General features: G+C 35.2%; 1 protein-coding gene across 1 annotated transcript; it reads right to left on the bottom strand.

The window, feature by feature from the left end:
• Nucleotides 1–43: 43 nt before the first annotated feature.
• Nucleotides 44–22,031, bottom strand: LOC136808835 (telomere-associated protein RIF1-like). Its single transcript, XM_067065387.1, has 26 exons — nt 21,930–22,031; nt 16,137–16,258; nt 15,585–15,660; nt 15,389–15,474; nt 15,129–15,166; nt 14,621–14,724; nt 14,353–14,447; nt 13,931–14,021; nt 13,645–13,743; nt 13,350–13,439; nt 12,668–12,727; nt 12,343–12,427; nt 12,120–12,166; nt 11,746–11,844; nt 11,103–11,331; nt 10,404–10,508; nt 8,030–8,095; nt 7,595–7,689; nt 6,913–7,067; nt 6,484–6,588; nt 5,932–6,250; nt 5,125–5,337; nt 2,229–4,832; nt 1,779–1,910; nt 1,175–1,574; nt 44–922 (listed from the first exon to the last, which is right to left on the bottom strand). The coding sequence occupies exons 1-26, from the start codon at nt 22,026–22,028 to the stop codon at nt 354–356; spliced, it is 6,183 nt and encodes a 2,060-aa protein (XP_066921488.1). The 5' UTR covers nt 22,029–22,031; the 3' UTR covers nt 44–353.
• Nucleotides 22,032–22,391: the final 360 nt, after the last annotated feature.

Raw genomic sequence — 22,391 nt, forward strand, 5'->3', positions numbered from 1 at the left:
AACGAAATTTCTGAAATTCGATCAAAATCGACGACTAATAATACATAATTTGAAAATTCTTTCATCATTTATTATGATATTGAATAAAAGTTTATTAACATGATGTAAATTAAATGATTTAAAAGATATTGGCTAAATAAAATATTACAATAAAAACTTGTAAACGCAGTCCCCAGAAATCTTTAAGTTGAACATTATAAATAACCTTTATTGGGGTACTGTTTGGGGTAAAAAAAACATCTATGCTACAGAAAAATAATGGTTAAAAAAACTTGGTTAAAAGTAATTAAAATTGAAATAGGTAGATAAATATATAAATGTGAAACGAAACTTGTAGTTAGAAAAATTATTCTTTATTCTTTATTAGCAATGCGGTTTTGCAATTCTGTCATGATGTTCGATTTGAAAACATCCAATTTACCAATCATTTCAAATAGTTGTTTATTGGTGAGTTGGTCAAAATTTAAGTCGTGGTCATCTAGAATCTCCATCAAAGTTTTTTTAGGTGACGCTTTTTCTGGCGTTTGCATTGTGAAATCACACTTTGATGGTAATTCAATTACTTCCGTCTCAGTTCGCTCCTGAACGGGATTGACTTCGACCTCAGGTAAGATTTTCACTGTTTCTTCAGGCGGTGTCAAAGGGGTTGGAATCTCACTTTTCTCTTCAGTCACAGGCGGCGTACAGGATATTTCCTCTTCCGTTTCACTTATAATTTCTTTTGGATTTTCACTCAAGTCTATTTCCATTGCACAAGCAGGGATAGGTTTTTCGGTCGAAACATCACCTGAAATTTCATCTCCTTTTTCGTTGAAGAGTGACGTTCGCTTGACTTCGTCTTCTTGATGATAACGTGAGGGAGTCAACAAGAGAGAAGCCTCTTCGACAAGTGTCGTCTCGTCTTTGGTAGGCGTGGTCGAATCTAGGAAAGGAAGATGGATTACTCGGAAAGTCATCATCATGATCGAAACGTTCCAAGTACCTATTAGTCAGTCGTGGCCATTAGTCACAGTGATGGTCCGATGGATATGACGTGATATAGCAAGGAACGATCCCCAAAACCCTTCCACCACGCTACTGGACCATTCCAAATAGCATAACAATTATTACTGAGTGGTTTTCTACGCCCTAATCGATCTAAGTAAATCAAGAAGTTGACAAAAACATAACATACCTAGGAGTGATTCATCATTTAATTTACCCATAACCAACGGAGATTTAGGTACTACTTTATCTCGTGACATTTGAGTAGTGAAATTACGAAGAGCACTTCGAACGGTCTTCACTTTGGGTGAGCGGATTGGGAGCGCTTCGATTTGATTTTCCGACAACGAGCTCAAGTCACCCACTGTATTGATGTTTTGAGCGCGCACAAGATGGCCGAAACCACGTGAAAATGTGAGTGACGGAAGAACGCGTTCTATCGGTGCCGTGCATTTGACGAGGTCAGGAAAAACGGCGGATTTGCTGTTGATGGTCGTGTTAGTGTTGTTGTTGTTGTTTTGTTCTTTTGAAGTTTGTTCTTTTTGTTGGTCTTTCCCTTTCTTCAGTTTGGATTGCAAATTATCTCTTGACTAATTTAAAAAAAAAAAACACAATTTGCTATATATAACTTAGACATAATCAAGAATGATATGTCTTAAACGAAGAGAAATTTTATAGAAAATGTCTTGAGCACGTACAAGATGACCGTGCTGCGTGTCTCTTGAAAATGTGATAAAGAATTTAAAAGAGCAAACTATGAATTTTAAAATTATGGAAAAAAAGAAAATGGGTACCTTTCTCTTGAGTGAAGTATAAAAAGGTGATCGAGTTGTTTTGATGACTTCTTCATCTTCGGCTTCCGTAATCTTCTCCATTTCATCACAAGACAAAATGGTACCACCTGGTAGTTGGAACGAGACTCGTCTCTGAAAAAAGAATACAATGATGATGTTTACGGTTGTACAGTGGAATTTCTATAACTCGAACATTTGCGAGGAACACAAATTTCTTCGAGTTAAAGAAATTTCGAGATGTAGAGTAAAGTTCATGAAGGCATTGTTAGTTCAAGGGACGAGGGACTTCTTTGAGTTAAGGAGACATTCGAGTTATAGAGACTCCACTTAAATAGAAGTATTAGAATAAGTTTTAAGTCGAAAATTTCGAACGCCATAAACCAATATTTTTTGTGAGCAATCGATTGGAAACATGTAGCAGAAAACCATTTAATAAGGATAATTAGTTACCTTATTGGGTGGCGAGGGCGAATCAACACAAGCGAAGGGCGTTAAACGTTTCTTGAGGATTCCACCAGCGGGCGATGCACAAGGTGAGTGGGCATAATCTGTACTTGCCCGTGTAGGACTACACGTTGAATAATTCACAAAAGGGCTTTTCACTAGCCTGCTGATAGACGGTTTCCCTAAGGGGCTAGGCACACTTGATATTTGACTAGACACTGTAACTTTGTTTCTGGATAAAGGACTAGATACACTTGGTTGGTTTCGTAATAATGGACTTGATACAGTTGGGATGTTTCCAGATAAGGGACTGGATACACTAGCAACGTGTCTTGCAAACGGTGTTGGGGCATCACGATATTTCTTTGCTATACTAGGTAAAGTTTTCGGCAAAGGACTGGACAATTCTTGCAGTTTCTCTAAATCGGGAACAGGTAGTTTATTAGACACCTCGTCTACAATATCGGATTTTATTGGTTCCGATTCTAATCCGTTTATAATGCTATCCGGGTTTTGTTCCACTTTGTTTTCCATACTCTGAGAGGACAGTAATATCGTTTCTTTGTTATCGATTATGGGTTGTTCCGGCTCCGTTACCGAAAACTGTGGCACTGGTCTGACGATTTGTTCTTTATCTTTAGTCTCCGTTTCTTTAAGTTTAAACGAAGCTGGCACACTTTTTCTCGCCTTTGAACGCCGACGAATAATGTCGGTCGTTGGTTGTTCTGTTTCTGTAAAATCGAAGACGCTTTCCTGTGGAGGTAAAGGTTTTTCATGTTTGGCAGCACCTAAAGATCTGCGTGTTCGTTTGGTAGGAAGTTTATTCTCTTTACTGTTTGTTGTTTCTTCCGTTCGTTTTCTCTTGTACCCAGTTCTCTTAGCGGTCGGAACGCTCCTTTTTCTTTTGTTCGGTAATTTATCCACGATGATTTTAGGCTCCATTGCAAGTATCGGTTGGTCAGATGGCTTCTCATTGGTTGAACTCTCGTCAGCTTTGTTTTCTTCTTTCTTTTCATTGGTTGATTGTTCAGGAGCATCCTTTTGATTGGCCGACTCCTCAGTATTGGTAAGTGAAAAGTTATCACGATTGGATGAGGGTGCATCAAAGAGCTCGACATCTTCAGACAATAAAACAGTTGTAGGGTCTTCAGTTGGCTTTATGACTTCAGTTTCCTGGCAGCTAGTCTCTCCTTCTTTTTCTGACTCCTTATCAGGAAATATATCATTGAATCCGAGAAGAATAGAGTCAGTTGTATTTGTCTTCGATTTCAACATTGATTTACGACCACGTTTCTTTTGTGACTGTGGTTCCTGTGTTTGAGACGAAGGAATAATATCTGAGGATTCTGTCTCTTCTTCCACGTGTTTTTCCTCGACTTCAAAATCAATTGTCTCTTTTTCATTTGTCTTATTCTGAGCCTTAGTTTCAGTCTCTTTTTCATGTATATCGTTAGTCTTTTCAAAAATATCATCCTCTTTTATAATGCACGTTTCATTCGAGGGTTGTTTAGAAGTATCACTTTTAGTTTCAATAATAGTTTCTTTTTCGGACACTTTACTGACCGGCAGCGGTTCCTCGTCCATTTCCTTGACCATTTCTTCTTCCATCTGGTCAGCACTTTGTTCTTTTGCGTCTGAATTCGGTTCCGGTTGCTCAGGTATTCTGAATAAGGATTCCTGTGTCATTTGAGTCATATCTTGAGAGAGCGCTCGCATTAGAGTTGTATCTTGTGAATTATCAAGCGTGTTATACATAGCTGGAAGCTCTTTACGTTCACGCATTATTTCTTTCTGGTGTTCAGTTAATAAGCGTTTCTTTTTAGTACCCGGTGAGTCTTTGATCTCAACGAAATCGCAAGAGTCCTCTCGCATGATAGGCAACTTACGTCGAACGTGTTTCGTTGTTGCGGGTGAATTCTTGAACGGTGATTTCGGTGAGCTTTTAGTGGAGCCTGAAGCTAGAAAATTTCCCAAGACATCTTTAGGCGATCCCAACTTATTGGAAGGTGATTTCTTATGTTTGGAGAGGAAACTTCCGTGTATTTTGACCGGTGATTGATGAGTTGACGGTTTCGTTTTCAACTTTGATGGAGACATGAAGGTACTAACTTGAGACGAATCTTCAGGAAATTGTGCTGTATCGTCCATGAGTTGCGAAAAGGTGATATCTTGGGTGACCGGTGCTTTCATTCCAGGGACATTTAAGCTTAATTTAGCTTGATATTTTGTCAACACGCTCTTCAGTTCCTCGCTGTAGGTCAAACCAGTTTTCTTTCCGAATGTATGATTCCAAAAAGTAGCAGTGCGCATACGTAAAGATTTACGTGTGGTCGCTAACGTTTTTGAGAGCAAAATATCAAGTTTGGATAGCGTATCATTTGTGTAGTTCATTTCATTGATGTTTTCCAGACTTTTATAAACTTGAGTGATGACCTTTTCTCCTTTCATCAGAATTTTAGATGAGGATTTCATTTTTGGATCGAACAATTGTGACAGGTAAGGAGCAAAATGATGTAATGATGACGTAACAATATTCTCAGATTCGATCTTAGTGAAGAAATATTCCACTGATTCCAATAACTCGATAAACGTAATTTCAACTTGCTTTCCCTGATATAGAGAAAATAGGAAATGTTACGTAAAAACCTTGCATGTACACTTGTTAGACAAAAAGCGGAAGAATTATTCCCAAGTGAAAATGTAGAGAATAAATAAAAATAGCAGTATTATTTGTCACTGTTTGACACATTAATCAGCCAGAATAAATAGGAGCAGAAGTAAAATAACGAGAAATCGAAAATACATGAGATACTGTGGCTCTGCTCTTAATCTGATCAAACTGTCAATAGCTCGTTGACTTCAAGACTTTTACACAGGAGCATGATAACAAAAAGACACTTACTTTTGGCATGAGTTCGAAAGATTTCTCTATGCAATGCTCAATGACGTTCACGAAAGACTCAAAATTTCCCAAAGGATTATTCAAGCGTTTTGATATCTTTGTTGGTGTAAGCCTCGCCGTGTAAACAGGAGTTAAGTTGGAAAAGTCCAAATGTTTGGTCGTCGTTGATATCATTTTAATTACTGTTGATAATGTTTTGACGTCGGTTGCGTTCTGGAGAAGAAATTTGATTCGTGGTTATGGTATAACAACTTCCTTGGGTATAATAATCATACAAGAACAATTTATAAGAAAACATGAGCCTGAAATTCGATTTAACACGTTCGCTGCCAACTACGGGTATACTCGTAGTAGAGAGGTTAGAATACTGGCCGTACTTCAAAAAGCCATAACTTTGATATGGAACCTTCACTTGCTTTTTTACTGCATTTTTAGAATATGCGTAACGTTCTACGCCGATTGGTAGGCCACAGGAGCTTCTGAAAGTCAAACTTTCGATAAAATTCGAAACGTCAAAATTTCGATTTCTAAAGAAGTCTCGGCAGTGAGCGTGTTAAACCCTAGAACAGATCAAGAAAAATCTAGACTGGAAGAAAATGTTTTCAGGCCTCTATAGATTCCTAGGTCAATAAAGTAAGTGTTTGATGATCATCTTAAGAGCATTCAAGTATAGATATTTCAAAATAGATAGCTTATCCTGAGCCTCAGCCGAAGATTTACTTGTTCTTGGAAAAAGCTTCCATTCAAAACTAAAATTGATCATCTTTAAGCAAAGGAGAATTGACATTTAAACTATGAAACATTTACCTGAATAACTTTACTCGATACCAGACTCTTACAAAACGCTTCAACAGCTATGTTCGGTTCAGCCGATAGCAGAGATACACCACGACAAAACGCCTCCATAATCTCTTGCCAAACCTTCAGCAACTCATTAAAAGTCCCTTCTTGTAGTTTAGATAAATTGATAAATCGAACAGTATACGTGAGTGATTTCAAAATGGCAGCAAAGTTGTGATCCATGCTACCATCTTGATTGACGTTATTTGTTTTGATGATGTAGCCTTGTAACAGAGATGTCAAAGTACTCCAAAGTCTCCAACGAACGTCTTGATTCGTAAGATGTCTAGTAGCAAAAATCAAATACAAGAAAATGTCAGATTGTTACAATAAAACGTAAATTTCACTATCAGATTAAAGGTTGGCTTTTTTAACATTTGTCGGCATAGCATAATAACTATTGTAAATAAGGTACCATAGAAAAAATTCCCAACCCAAGATCTCGAACCTCTTCGATCATCTTCAAAGAATATTTGGTAAGTTTGATTCACGAAAAGTAAGAGAAAACCATGTAATTACCCATGAGATTCTTCCAAGATATTAAAAATACGATCGACATTTCTCAATTGATCAGTCATTGATGAGAATACAACACCGATGGCACGTTCGAATAAGATGAAAAACCTGAAGGAAACGAAACACGTAAAAAGTTCCATAAAAATAACAAGTATTATTAAGTTGCGATATGTTGCAGGGATAGTCCAGCAATTTACTAGATGTGTCGAAAAAAAGTTAAAAAGTTTGGATTGAAATTTTGAGAAAATATAAAAATATTATAAATCTTAACCCTGCCTTCGCTATTAGAAAACGCTACGATGACAAAATGTGAGCCACAGTAATTGCCTTTCGCGTTAATAAATTGTCGTACTCTTTTTACCCGCATTAAAATAATTGAAAAAGTTGCATAGGAAAGTTGTAAGGGTACATATAAGGGACATCAAATCAAACCTTTCCGATTCATAACCCTCATGATCGATGAAATTCTTGTGAAGCAAGAGGCGGATCACAAACAGAGAAATCTGCTCATCTTCTGAACCATTCTTTAAACCAACACTACCAACCGTCATCTTGAGAAAACTTTCGGGAATCAAGAGCAGTAATTTCTAAAAGTAAAGACAATCTAAGAGTATACGATATAGTTAGTAAAAAGTAAAACAACGACATTCCACAAACTGACCTTTGGCCCGTATGGTTAGACAGAAATCAATTGGAAAATAAGAATTAAAAAAAAAACCCACAAAAAAATCAAAATATACTTTAAAGGGACATAAAAGTTGTAAAATGTAAACATTGCGCGAACCACGTGTCATTAAAGAGAACAATTAGAATCACGTGTCCAAAATAAACTTGTAAAACGATTGAACAATCAAAATTAGCCATATTTGGTTTGATTTTTTATTTTGACATGTCACATTTGTTTTGATTTTGTATCCGCTGCATACAGTTTTTTTACAAATTTCGCCAGTACTGTTATGTGCCTTTTTAATATCTTAAATACGTTTCCTTCATAAAATATAAAATAAATCAATAAAAGTGCCAAGGATGTGACGCTATTGTCAAAAACTGAAGTTCTTTTACATGTATACCCCAAAGTAGAAAACGTACTGTAATTGGGAAGTGAAGAACTTACAAGTATGGAAGTCGCACTCAATGACCATTGTTCAACTCTTTCTTTCAAACTGTTCGTTATTGGTCCCCAAACCTCTTTTAAAACGGCAGATGATTCTAAAGAGAAATTTTTACTATATTTCGCAATTATGAAAATACAATATAACTGGACATTTCCATTGATTCAATGCCTGTTAATTTCTGATACCGATATCTGGACACCCGCGGAATTCCAGAGTTATTCTTTCTGAGTTAAAAAACCGAGTTATCCTGAGTTAGTTGTCATATTTGGAATTTTATGACATCATTTTTGCATTCCATAACTCATAACTTATATTTTGCTCTCTTTATAGCTTTCAGAGTTTGTTTTTCGTTTCCGCGTTATTTCTTACTTATGGACTTGATACAATGGCTACAATTTCTAGGTGAAAATTATTTTACCGATAAGTTTTCTTACCACACTCCACAGAATCTTGTCTCAATTGCACCAGAAAAGCATACCAAACATTTGCAATGGAATTCTCTAAAAAAAGAAAATATTGCCTCATAAATAAAACATCATGACATTTAGATGCTTATGAGATCTAATTTTCCAACATTCTTTATGAAGTTTTCCGAAATTGTTGAGCCACATAAGCGATACCGATTTCCTCCGTGTCTCATGGTCTATAATAACATCTACCATTTATATCTATCGCCTCCAATCAACACCCCCTCCCTTAAGCAGAGCGGACTTTGCACACCATTACACTGAATCAGAAAATTGAATTAGAACTCGGGAAATTTCAATCTTAATCATGGGATGAAGAAAGAATTACAATTATACTGTCACAAATGGGCTTCCATTTTATATCCATACAGGGGGAGTGGACGAACATTTTCAGAGGGTAACCCGAGAAAAGTTTCCAGGGGATGAAGACTGATTTTAGTTCGTCTACCCTCACTTTAAGGTATCAAAAGAACTTTCCCAAGGGTATTTTTGGAGATTTTACACTTTTCGAGGGGGAATTCACACAATTCTCAATAATTTTTTTGACTTGAAAAGGTTCGTCCACCCCCTGTACGGTTTTTTAATGGAACAGCCCAATTCTTCATCAGTTTCCCTCGTCCTCCCACTCGTTTCACTCTCTTCAAAAAATTCATAAGTAATAACGGAGAAATTAAACCCTAATTTCCATCTAACTAGAACTAATTAGATATCGATATAGAAGTTTTTTCATCCGTTTGTTTCAAGAAGAGATTTTTATTGTAATCTTAATAAAATTAATAGATTCTGGAAAAAATCGAATATTGCTAATATTGAATATTAAATTATTTTTGGTTGTAACAAAAAAGTGTGAAAGTTTACAATTTAGTGATTAATTCCATTGGCCTTTTAAAAACCTCGAATGAAGAAAAATTTGTCCTCCTTCTCCAAGAAAAGAGGACAAGGAAAATAACAAAAAAAAGATGGATTGCTTTTTTGGAAACTATTTCCAACTGCCAAACATAGTGCAAATTATTGCAACTACATTCTATACTCTATCAGCCATTATGGCAGCTTTGGGGAACACATTTTGTTTGATTGTCCTCTGGCAACCCTCACAGAGAACAAAATCGAACAAAATCTTAACGTCTCTCGCTTTGAGTGATTGCTTAGTCGGCTTTGTTTGTTTTCCTTTGAGAATTTGGTTGATAAATAATGGTCGGAAAAATGATTCGAAACTGTTTTGTCAGGTCCTTGCTGGATACTCGTTAACTGTTATATGGTTAGGAGGTTGCTCGACTTGCTCTGTCGTTTTCATTGCGTATGATAGATACACTGTCATTACAAAATCGAACCGTTATCATGATATTATGACAGATCAAAAGATGAAAACCATTATCGGGTCTTTTTGTTTCATTCTTTTGATCTTTGGGATAATTTCATTTATCAACCCCTTGATATATATGTTTGGCAGTCCTTTCGTTGTTATCATATCCATAATAATACTGTGTTGCAGCTATTATTTCGTTTGGAAAGCATTTCGACAAAGTGCAAAACGCCTCGCTCAACACAATACAATACCCAATCAGGTGGCAGAAAAGAAAAGACACATAGAAGAAAGAAAACTTGTCAACAAATTAATGATATTGATTGGGTTTTATTTAGCAGCTTTTGTCCCTTCAATATTCATGTTTATCATACAAAAGGCGTTGCCTGATAATAACGTACAACAGGAGGTTGTTAGGTATGTCAACTTGGCAGCATTATATGTTACTTTATCCAACTCGTGTTGCAACCCTTTCATATACATTTGGAAAGACACAAAATTCAGAACTGCTTGTAAACGATTCATTCAAAAAAGGGGTGTAATTCCTGCTAAAGATGACAAGTCTGAACTGGTTTTATAGATTGGTTGGTCCAATGTCCTATGACTAAGATGAGGAAATACAATGGTGTATCGTTTTTTTCATGCGTTTCCAAATTACACACAATTGATGCTACACCTCAACTAGTTTGAACAATTTTTAGGATTTTCTCGATGTTTTATTACTTTTGTCAATTTTTTTACAAAAAGATGCATTATTAGCAATGCAGTGCCAAGAATGTGACTGTTGCAGATATTTCAATCAGATTCCATCACATTTTAACAATTTATTCAACAAAAACCTGAGAAAATCTGGTGAAGACCTGTCTCACAAAGGATTATTTATAGGATCTAAGTTTTCTGTGGATAACTAAAAAAGGTATTTCCAAAAATTTAAATTCCCAACTTTTTAGAGGTTTATCATAATTATAGTTTCAATCTTATTTTTAGTTTGAGCAATTTTATACTTAATTTATTAATGAAGCCCAATAACAATCTTACCATGTTTAGGTGTACAGCTTGTTGTTAAGTCGGATAGATAGCAAATAAACTTGTTGCAGTATTTGATGAGGATTTTCTTGTCGATACAAGGTCCCTTGAATAACTCTAAAAATGAAACATGATTAAGCAGTTTCTCAGCATTCACAACTTGTACAAAGCCCGGGAGAAGTTTTTGTCTATTGAGGCTTGATAATTATAGTCTAACTAAGTGAAATATGAAATCTACTAATGTTATATTGAGAAAAAAAAACTTACAAATTGCTGCACGGTGTTTCATGCAGACGCAATCTTCGGGCAATTAAATTTCAATCATTTAAATACAATCTAAAATACACCGATTGCCTAAAGAATACGCCAGTATGAAACATCGTGTAGCAATAGACGATATCGGCTTTCGATAAATGCAATGCATTCTGGTTTCTAGGGACTCTCAAAGGAATTATAATAGATCAATTATAATAGATTATAATTCCTTTGAGAGTCCCTAGAAACCAGAATGCATTGCATTCATCGAAAGCCGATATCGTCTATTGTAAGTATTTCTTGGTATTTCAATCGAATGTTTTTTGAGCATTTTGTGATTCTATTTATTTCTCTAGTAATGGTATAAAAAATAATCATAAACTAGTTTTAATTTTCCCAGTCATCAAAATGCCTAACCTATGTCCCTCTGGTAAAAAGGAGTTAAGGGTAATCTACCTAGTTGAGATTTCAATTGATGTCTTCTTTCCAATGGTGTCAACAGTTGTAACATCATTTCAGCAAGCAATAACTTGACCTTTGGTGGAGCATTGAAAGGAGATTTGGGTGATTTGTGAATGGACTTTCTACGATCTGGAGTTTTCATATTATTGTTAGTGCTGGTTGCGACAGCTGCTTGAGTTGCATCAGCCGTTGGTAAGTAGAGATCAAACACCACAAAAATAGCCTGAAAAGAAATAAATGTATATGTTATTGTTGATAGCCCCGTATACCTACCATTGAGCTACGTAAACAAACAACATGGACACATTTTTTCAAATTAAAAGGACAGTGATTCCATTGATCTCACTGAATAGGGAGGAAAACTAAATCTGGTGAGATGAATTAATACACCCTGAGAAAAGGGGAAGCGGTACTGTTAAGATAGTAAATACCAGAAACAAAAATCTCTTAGGGTTAAAATGTGATTTAATTCGCTATTAATGAGATGAGCAGATATTTGTAATTTTGATTATAAAGTATAATCAAAAGCTTGTAAGCTTTAGGTCACTCAGATAAATTCATCAATAATCTTAAATAAAGTGGTCCGTCCCTGCTGTTTCATTGGATTTTTGTAGAAAAAATATTGCACATGGATTACCTTCTCAATATAATCATTGACATTCTGATTGATGTTACATAGTAAATACCACTGTGTTTTCAAACTTTCCTGGGCTACAATCTCGTTTTTGTATCTGACCTAGAATGAATGTAGATAGATAGTCATTTTATGATAGCTCAGTAATCTAGCACTTTTTGACAGTCTTTTAATTGTTTTCACAGAAAAGAAAGCAGGGGTCTGAATCAGAATCTCATTTTTTGAAAAGCTGACAACTTAGACCAAAAGGCCATTACTTTTTTGTAATGTAGACTATTTTTTCTGTTTTGGTTCACACATGAATATCATAGGTTTATTCCATTTTTTTGTAACAAGGCTAAAATATTTTGATATTGAAATAGGGCAAGAAATCTTACTTTCAAAGGTAATAGAAATATCTTTTCCATTCTTTTGAAGAATTCACCTAAAGAAATAAAAAAAGCATAAAATAACAAAAAGACAAAGAGTAGACCATTGATTTTTAAAATTTTAAAAAAATGTTCATGTATAAGAAAGTAATAAATGGGTGATTTGTCCATTGAATGTTTTCTTATACCATGACGTTGTAAGCATCCATGGATGTAAAAAAAAAACAATTACTTGGTCTTGTGAAAACACAATCAATCAGTGATCTCCATAAATTGTTTAATGCCAACAAAACCTCTGGTGATTTAGAAGCAAATGCCTAAAAATGAAAGGGCATAGAAATAAAATAAAGTCAAAGTAGATAAAATGCTTCTCGATTTGAACCAGACTAGATTAATTTAATGTAGGAAATAAAGTAGAGACAATGTCAAAGTAAATTAGTCAGTTTTCCTTGTTAAATTTACACATATGACCAAGGCTTTTTTTGAAGTTTGTTGTTTAATGACTTTCGTGGTATATTTAAATTTTTTTACTATATATAAGATAGTTAAATTATTACCTTTTCAGCTATCTTCAACAGAGGATTGGTTACTTTGATACGGTTGAATTGAAAAAATGACTAAAAGAAATAAATAATAAAATTGAATGGATTATTAGAGCTTTATATATACTGTTTTTTCAATAGCTTTAAAATATTTTCAGCAAAATTCTAGGAAACAAACTGACCATTTTGGTGGGCAGTTGCAAAGTACTTAAAAGTTAGCGTGCATAGATTTAGAACAAAGATTTTGGGATTGCATTATGCAAAACACTCAAAGAGGCTGAGATTTTGAGGATTTAAAGAAGCTGTTGAATAACATTGAGGACCCAGGGGAGGCACTTAGTCAAAATTGGATACAGGGAAATGCCACTGGTCAGGGTCCATTTTTTAGATTCTGGAGATATCTGACAGGGTCCCAAATTTACTAACTTTTAAGATGTGTATCTGGCAGGGCTGACTTTTAGTTATTTTGGACAATTTTCAGGGTGGAAATAAGAAAAATATTAAAATTTTTATCTACTTTTGGTCATTTTTGCCACATTTCAGGGTGAAAACACAAACATTTTCGTTTTGACAAGGTTTTGATGGGGTCCACTTTTCAAACTCCAGCGGTACGTCCCCATTGGTCATCAAGATCAGTGCCCCCCCCTGGACATAGCTATGTAGACCCTATAGGGGTTGTAGATTAAGTCATCCATACCTCTCCAATTATACGAAGTAAACAAGCCCAGACATTTAAAACATGCACTTGGTTCTCATCATATAAGCCATTCAATGTTTGTGAGAATTCCTGAAAAGCATTAGTAAAACATTAATGAAGATCAAAAAAATTTGCATTTATTTCCGATTCTTCAAATAAAACTGTCCTAATTTATATTAAAATTTGACTTTTGAGGAATGAGTCGAGAGATTTTTTGGAAAAATGGTAAGAATTAATAAGGATGCATGACAAAATTCAGGGACACCATTTGGTAATGACCAATGGAAACACTTACGGTTTCATTCAGTCTTTGTAACAAAGAAGAAACAAATTCTTGATTGACCATTAAAACATTGATGCTTGCTTCAAGAGCAGAAAATCCAACTTCTTGGTTCTAAATTGAAAAATACTAAGAGCTATGTAATGAATTATATAACAATCATTTTCGATTTTAAAATGGAATAAGTGTAAATTTGAATGAGGAAAAACTAATCAATTTTGCAAAGATATTATTTTTAAGTTATTAGCCTACTAGTTCAAAACAAACTTTAACAATGGCTTGGTATTTTTATTTTGATTACCTTTATTACTTTACTTGTCAGCGAATTAATCATTTCTGGAGCCCATTTGTCATGATTACTTCTCATACTGTCTGGACATTGCTCACAAAATCTATAAAGATATACTTTATTTTGGCATTGAAATAATTTTTGTATAGACAGTGAAGCCGAAAGAGGTATTTCCTATAAGCATCTTATTGGCCATCATAATGAATACCAACTCTCCAAGGATGTCAATCCATGAATCGATCAAATTTATAGAGTAGGTTAAAGCTTCAGAAACTTAGAAACCCAAATTTTGAAAGATAAGCGCTACCCTCTAGTAAGTGCCATACCTAAAGTCAGGAAAACTGAATAAGTCCCACAAGGCTTTGGGAAAATATGCTATATGCTAGTTCGTGTACAATAAAGCTGAAAAAATGAAATGAAGTAAAACAACTTACTTTTTGATGACTTTGAGAGCTTCATTATAAATTGTTTCTGACTTTATCTTGTCATTCTCTTTGAGAGTTGAGAAGAAAACCAAAATCCTTTCAACCTAATTTTTAAATTTGGAAAGAATTAAAACTTAATAATCCTGTTATTTGAATCAAAGTGGACAAAATAATGAAAATGGTTGAGCATTTGTTGACAGAAATTTTTATAAGATCTATTAAAATCTATTAAGTCTTTTTTCACTGTAAGCAAAAGAAAAAAACAATAGTCCCTTACATATTGCTCAATGATGTCCTTTTTCATAGATTGGTTACAAAAACACCAAAGTGTTCTTATGATAACTGTTTTCTCTCCATTAGTTTCAAGGATTTGACAAAGTGCTAAAAAAGTAATTTATTCCAAGTTTTAGCCATGTGGCTGCTCTACTATTGAAGATAAGCTACCAGAAGCTACCATAGCGCAAAGGTAGAGCATCCAGCTACTGTGTGTAAGGTTGTGGGTTCAATCACTAGCTGGTTCATACAAAAGACTTTGTACTTGGAACAAAAATGGTACTTGATACCTCTCAGCTTGGAGCTCAGCAATTAAGTGAATTATTGAGTGTATGTGGAGCAATTCACGGAGAAAGAAGAGTGGTCTACCCTCAGGTAGATAGCTATCAAAAGTAGAGCCTTCTGGTTGCCTCTGACTGCGGTAGCAGAGTTATTGATGATAAACAATAACCATATTACAATAGGTTACTTATCAAAATGAACCTTTTTACCATTTAATTTATTGTAGTTACCTTTGCTGATGTTCTTTAGAGATTCATCTTTACAAACACTGCAAAAAAAGGATTTTATTGATTATGATGATTAAGATTACGTAGAAGTGTACTAAAAGTCAATCATAATTTTATTGACATGGTTAAATTCTGATTTTGTATATCTTTAAATCAATTGGGGAGATTTTGAAATACAGAAGATTAACAATCCAAAGTGAAAGAAATATCTTTGAATCATATAATGCAAAAAATATCTAGATATAAAGCAGCGTGATACTTACAAATTGATTTCTTCAATAGCTAGACAATAACCAAGAAATGTTATTGCCGCTTCAGCCAATGACCTCTCATTGTGTTGGATATGTTTCTAGAAAAATTAAAATTAATCATCATATAAAATCAAAAATCATAAACTTTTCAAATTTATCAAGTAACCAAGCAATGAAAGTTCAAAATCAGTTTGTGTATGATTTTTACCTGTACAGTATTCAAGACAGAGTTGATTTGTTTTGTAATGATTGAGATAGATTCTTGCTTGTTTGACTGGATCAACCTGAAAATAGAAAGTCCTTTGTAGTATTAGTATCTGTAGTAAACACCCTGAAAGAAAGCATTGCAAATCAAGACATTGAATGATTTAAGGTATCTATACAACCTTTTCCAATTTTTTGTGAAAAACTTTTTTTCAGCCAATGTGGAAGAAAAGTTACTGGATTTCATTTTGGTAAAATTGCGATCTTAATTCAAAAAGCTATGGGTCACTTTAAACTTCTTTGAAGTATATAATGTTAAAATTCTTAAAATTTTATTGATACCCTGCTCAGTTTTTCTAAAGATATGACCAATTAAAGAGAATTTGTCAAGAAAGGTGTACAAATACCTGAAAACAAAAAATAACAAAATTCTTATCATTTCAAAGGAGGCTTATTAGTCATTACATAATGTTTTCACTGCTAATTTATTGAGTCAAAAAAATGGTATCATGTATAGCAAAAGGTTTATTTAAAAGATTCTAAACTTAAGACCTACCTGAATAATGTAAGGTATGCATCAGTTTTATCCTCATTTGTACATTTTATTGATCGAATAATTTGCAGCAAGTTTTCTATCGAGGCCACTGTATCCTCACTGTTTTTGGACATTATTGAGTGCTGTAAAATAAGATTTAAATTTCAGGTTTATTCAGATTACATAATTTGGACAGGGTTCGAATTATAGCTTCACACTTTGCAAAATGAGAAGTGAATTTTAGATTTAGCGACCAAAAAAGAATTCCTAACTCAAAAATGCAAAGTTAAAAAGACATATAGGTGTTATTTTGCTACCCACACATTAGTTTATCAAATTGCTGCCTCATAACTCTTCATTTGTTTATCTATTATTTTATCTACTCGCTATTTCGCAACTTTCATCATTCATTTATCCATTGCTTTATCTACAGTGACACAAAAAGAATAGGCCTTAGGATCACAGATTGAAACAAATAAATAAGGCATTTTGTAGAGTGAGATTTTTACAGCCGCATATTGAGAAAGGTACTATAAGGCCACAGGTACAGAAAATAACAGCCATGTGATGTGAAATATCTGCAAACATGTCACCTCCTTTCACTTTATCTATATTACCCGAACGGCAGTGTGCGCTTAATTATTTTGGTTTCACTTTCGATTTCAAGCAAAGGTCTTAGCAACAGGGCGCGCGTACATAGCAACGGGGCTGGGTAGAAAATCTAAACATAGAATTCAAAAAAATACCGCTCATTGTATAGAGCACTAAAAATACCCCTTTCTATTTTTAGTTTGTTCTACCTTGGATTATAACTGAAAATATCTTCAAATAACCTTTGTCCGCTATCAGCCCGTGCGGTAATCTTTGCCTGCTTCAATTCTTAGATAATGAATAAGAGAGATGCACTTAGCTAAGCCGTGCTTGCGGGCGATCAATTTATGTTTATTTATCTTGTATATTTTAGTGGTATTTATCCAATGAAAAGGATGTTGACAAAATATGCACGGCGCTGACAAAATATGCACAGTATTGATTATGACATCATTAAATATGTCAATGTCGATTCAACGCCCGTTAAAGAAAATAATTTGTGAATAGTTCTTTTATATCGTAAAATTTAGAAATATGAACAAAAAAATAATCAAATTTAATATTTGTTTCCTATCTAGATTATATTTTAAGTTCCAATTTTTAATTATCGGGAAATCGGGGAAACCGGTTCACCACGTGGATAAAAAACTAGGCCTTAAGATCACAGATTAAAACAAATAAATAAGGAATTTTGTAGAGTGAGATTTTTACAGCCGCATATTGAGCAAGGTGCTATAAGGCCACAGGTACAGAAAATAAAAGCCATGTGATGTGAAATATCTGGAAAATAATAAATCTGCTCTACCATGGGACGATTGGTCGAAACATGAGACTGTTGATATTCTGGCCTGTATCTTCACTTACTGTTAAATCTCATTGAGAACAAATTTGTTATGATAACTCCACCAAGTTTATCAATCATACTTTCATGTCATGATAACTCATGTGTGCTCCACTACGGAACAACAACTTTCATATTTCGATTTAAAAGCCTACTTGGTGCAAAAGAGAAATCGTGTATTCTTTAATACGCCGTTCATTGACTCAAATCAAATTACTTTGGAGGTTCGGTGAAATGGTGGCGGAATTGCTGTCCCATGTTTTGTTTACCTGCTCCAGATGTGGATTTCGCTATCGACACGCTTTGCTTTAGAGGTACGATGCGAAATATAACATCTGTGGACAGCCTAGAACAATTTTAAATTTCGTTTCCGCGCAAATTTGTCACATTTTGTCTTGATAACCTCATACCTATACCTTATACGTTAGAAGCAATCGAGCAAGAACAATAGAAAAATCTTTATTTGGCTCTGTAAAAAATTGCAAAATAGAAACTCGCTTAAATTCACAATACTGATTCTTTACCCCAAAATGAAACTTTTCTATTTTGTGAATCTTTTTTCCATTTCCCCATACGTAAAATATAGAGTACTTTCGTTCCCCCCAAACTTGCGGGATGAGCTGGAGTTTTTATAAGATACTTCACTAATTGGTTATTTGAAATAATAGAGATGACGCCTTCTTTAGAAAAAGCAATAAAATCCTTTGTCTCAAGATTCAACGACCAACCGAATCATCAAAAACCTTGTAAAAACTCCAGCTTGACCCAAACTTGCGAGGGAAAAATGTTAAGACCGCGCGTTGTCCTCGCGGATTTTCCTAGCGTAATTTATTTGTGTGATGTCATAATGTTATTGTTCTCTTCTCAGATTATTACTGATGGCACTTCAATCGCTTACGAGATTGGACAATGGTTGACAATAGACCGTGACGTATAAAACAATTGAACATGGACGTGACAAATGAAAGATCATTATTGGGTGGCTTGATAACACTCGTGATTTCTTCATTTTTCTAATATATTTTGTTTTTTCGTTTTAGAAGAATGATTATGGTAAAAAATAAGGTTTTATATTATTAATTTTAAATTTGATATTTTAAATGCCTATTTTGGGCGGAAAGAATAAAAACGCCTTTGTTTTGGACGCCCGACCGCCAAAATAAATACCGAGATTCAGGGACTTCTTTTAAGACAGGGGGTTAGACATGAAAACAAAAAACTAAGTAGAATCAATATTTTCAAACTTAAAATACAATTTAAAATATTTTTAATCAAAAATTTTATCTAACAATTATATTGAAAAGTAATAATTTGTCATAAGCAAAGATAACTTGTGCGGAAAAGAAAGTCTTCATTCATTGACCCCCGGATTTTTCATCGCATAATTTCTAAGGGAAATCGAAAGTAATTTCATTCGGCTTGTGAAGTTTGAGAGCTTGGATGTTGGGAAGCTGCAAGAATAAAGGTAAACAAATTATAGTCTTTTTTCTGAAAGAAGAATTAACATTTTGCTAGACTGGTGGACATTGGCCATACCGCTTTGAAAGTTTACAACAAGGTGCTCGTTGTAAAAACGGCGCCCCATTTGAGCCATTTCTCACCCGTCAAATCTATCAAAAATAATCTACCCCATAATCCTTAGCAAAAAAAAACAAAAAAAAACCTTGAAGCGGCAAATGCTAGTTTCCAGTGTTTTGAATGCGGCCTTGCATGAATCCGTCCAACGAAGACGTCAGATTGTTTGTTTTCATCCCATCCCTTTAGAGCTTCAGCGTGGTGGGCAAAAAACAATTACAATCTATTCTCAGGTTAATGTTTTGTGTCAGATAGTCCCAAGTTAGAGCATCAGTTGACGGTAGATTTTTATAGAACATTTTATTCTCTGAAAATTACCATCCTGGATGGTATGAAACTTTGAGTATAAAATTAACTTAAATCATTTTCTACTCACTTTCTAATCAAACTACTATTTACCGTAACTTGGTCTAATGTCGACATCCCTCGTCTAAATTCGACACCCTTCTCTAGAGCTGACAATAATAGAAAGATCAAAACTATTTTTCTTTGCTTAGTGGTGTAAGAGAGGAAAAATTAAGAATAATCGAATAAGCGCCCCGCTTGATAAGCGCCCCGCTCGAATAAGCGCCCCTCTTTTAGTTAAAATAATATTATAAGCGCCCCGCTCGAATAAGCGCCCCCTTTGAATAAGGGGAGCCATCCATATTCAATTGACAACGCAAAACGTCAAAATGACGTTATGACTTAAAACCACCCACCCACCCCTGATAACATCAAGCGTTGTAATGAATGAATACCTTACTAACTTTATGAATTTACAAGAATAGCTTTTTCCAGCCTGTGGCTTCATCTTCCCCTTCGGTTCAAGCGTAGTAGAGAGTTTATGTATCCAAGCATATGATCCGAGATATCTCTATCGCTACGGCTAGTGCGGCGAGGGATTGCGAGTGACGGCGAGTAAAAGCAAGTTCGATATTTGACGAACGGCACCATGTCGACTTTGCTTTTACTCGCGCAGACGGTGTTTTGGTGTTTTTCCCGTCGACAACTTCAAAGTTTTAAAGAAAGCGGGAAGTGAGCGTGCATCATTGCTTTTACCAATTTCCACGATGTTGTATTTCTAGAAAAGGTATACCTTTACTTCAACATAACGTCAAAACGAAACAACAAAAGACCCACCCACCCACTATAACGTCATTTTGACGTTTTGCGTTGTAAATTGAATATGGATGGCTCCCCTAAGCGCCCCCTCCAGGAAGGGGCGCTTATTCGAAAATTGTTATTAATTGAATAAGATATTGAGTAAATACTTGTGTCTTAAAAAGAAAGAAAGCGATTAAGAATAAAATGATAGAAATTGTCAATTGGATTTTTCCAATTTTTCTTTTATTCGTGCTTTTTTGAAAAACCAACCCTTTGAAACAGTTAAGTTTAAGCAGATTCCGAATTTGTTGATATACGAATTTCTGAAATAAAAAAATAAGCGCCCCGCTCAAATAAGCGCCCTGCCTGAATAAGCGCCCCCCCCTTAGAGCCCAGTATGGATTCCACAAAATCCCGCGCCGAAGATATTTTCCCGTGCAGCAAGCCTCACGCCAAGCAAAATTTCTTTTGTACCAACATTCAATTTTTCAATAAGGGTGCAAGATGGGAAAAGAGGCGCATGCGCCAACATAATTAATAAATTGACGCAAGCGTAAGCGAGCGAAAGCAAATTTAGCCAAATGGAAGCTAAAAATCGATGGATTATGGAGTCATTCACGCTGAGCTGGAATTATTACTTTACGCCAACTGAAAATCAAACAATCTTTGTAAGTACCCTTACGCCAATGCGCCAAAAACGTTTCAGTTGTACGCCGAAGAACTTCGGCGTTAGTTACACGAAATCCATACTGGCTTAGAGCCTGAAAAATAAAATAAGCGCCCGGGCACTTATTCGAGGATTTACGGTATCGGAATTTCCGACCACCACTGGAAAAGAAAAATTATTTCCAAGGCTAGAAAAAATTCAAAAATGCATGTCGTCTGACGGGGGTAACAAAAATTTTCTGGAATGGCCCTATGCAGCTAATAACAGACTGATTGAGAACTGTTCTGACAGCTGAGACTGATACACTGGGAGGTCGTCAGTAGTCCGACACTTTCTAGTCCGACAGCAAAAATGTCCGACGTTGGATTTGACGAATGCGTCAGTATTCCGACAACAATTTTGTCCGACAACGAGTCCAAAATAACATATAAAACGAAATATAAATCGCCGAAGAGGAGGCACATCTGATATAAGCAACCACGTGCTTATAAAAATCCAAAGTTCCGACTTTGAGGTTGGGCCCCTTAGGCTTTCAAGAGTCAAGAAATTGGATTTAGCTGTTTTTACGACCCTTCTTTTGGTGGGGGGGGGGGGTGGAATTAGAGTTTGTGTTTTACAACCCTTATAGCATAATTCTGGACAAGCAAAAAGCGGCAAAAAGGGAGTCTTAAAGGCGGTGCATTCTTTTTGTTATAAATTATCTTTACGCAAATTTAATTGTTCCTTTGTTTCTAATTATGTCAAAATTCCGCCAAAATGAACTTTTATTAATATATATTATCTCAGTGAAAAACCCTTATTCAACATTCGACACTCGTTTTCGGACAAAAGTGACGTCGGAAAAAAAACTTCTAAATTGTAAATATATCTTATAGATTCGGACTATTTTACTGTCGGACTAGAAAGTGTCGGACTAGTGACATGCACCCGATACACTACTCTGACTTTGCTTGACTGCTTGATCTCACTTTATTTGATGTCCAAATACTTACAGTGCATGGTAAAAACTCGAAAAAGAATGTAACAAAATAAAACATGAAAACAGTAGACGAACCTTATAGTGAAGTACAAAAAGGCATATCAAAGTTGTGTCAGACTTACACTGCTCTGCTCTGGTGACTGTGGACTGTGCTACACGATGTTGATCTCCCATTTCCCGCGCTTTAGAATTTTTGTTTACCTTATAAGAGAAGGTCTGGAAACGAGCTAAAGAAACAAGGGCGGTAAAAACTACCGCCAACAACACTACTACAAGCTTTGTGGGGGCGGCCGGGGGGGATGGGCTGGGCATGGGGGAGAGATAGAGAATGCTTGGGCTGCTGGCATTCAATAACGGATTCATGCTCCTTATACTACATGCAGCTCTTGAGAGCGTCTGTGATTCGATCTAGGATTGCTTTGACGAGATTTATTATTTGATATTTCTATATTGGTGTCACCACGGTGACATGTTACGGAGTTCTCGTGCCTGCTGCTGAGCGGGTGCGGCACGCTGCGTAGCAACGATTTTGACTAT

The sequence above is a fragment of the Clytia hemisphaerica genome, unplaced genomic scaffold (assembly GCF_902728285.1).
Source record: "Clytia hemisphaerica strain Z4C2 unplaced genomic scaffold, Clytia hemisphaerica genome assembly, whole genome shotgun sequence".
NCBI lineage: Eukaryota > Metazoa > Cnidaria > Hydrozoa > Leptothecata > Clytiidae > Clytia > Clytia hemisphaerica.

Coding starts and splice junctions, on each gene's coding strand:
- LOC136808835 (XM_067065387.1), bottom strand. CDS start 22,028: ATGGGAGATCAACATCGTGTAGCACAGTCCACAGTCACCAGAGCAGAG. Junction 11,845..12,119: donor TATTTCTATTACCTTTGAAA/GTAAGATTTCTT, acceptor CATTCATTCTAG/GTCAGATACAAAAACGAGAT. Junction 8,096..10,403: donor AAGCTGTACACCTAAACATG/GTAAGATTGTTA, acceptor TTCTTTTTTTAG/AGAATTCCATTGCAAATGTT.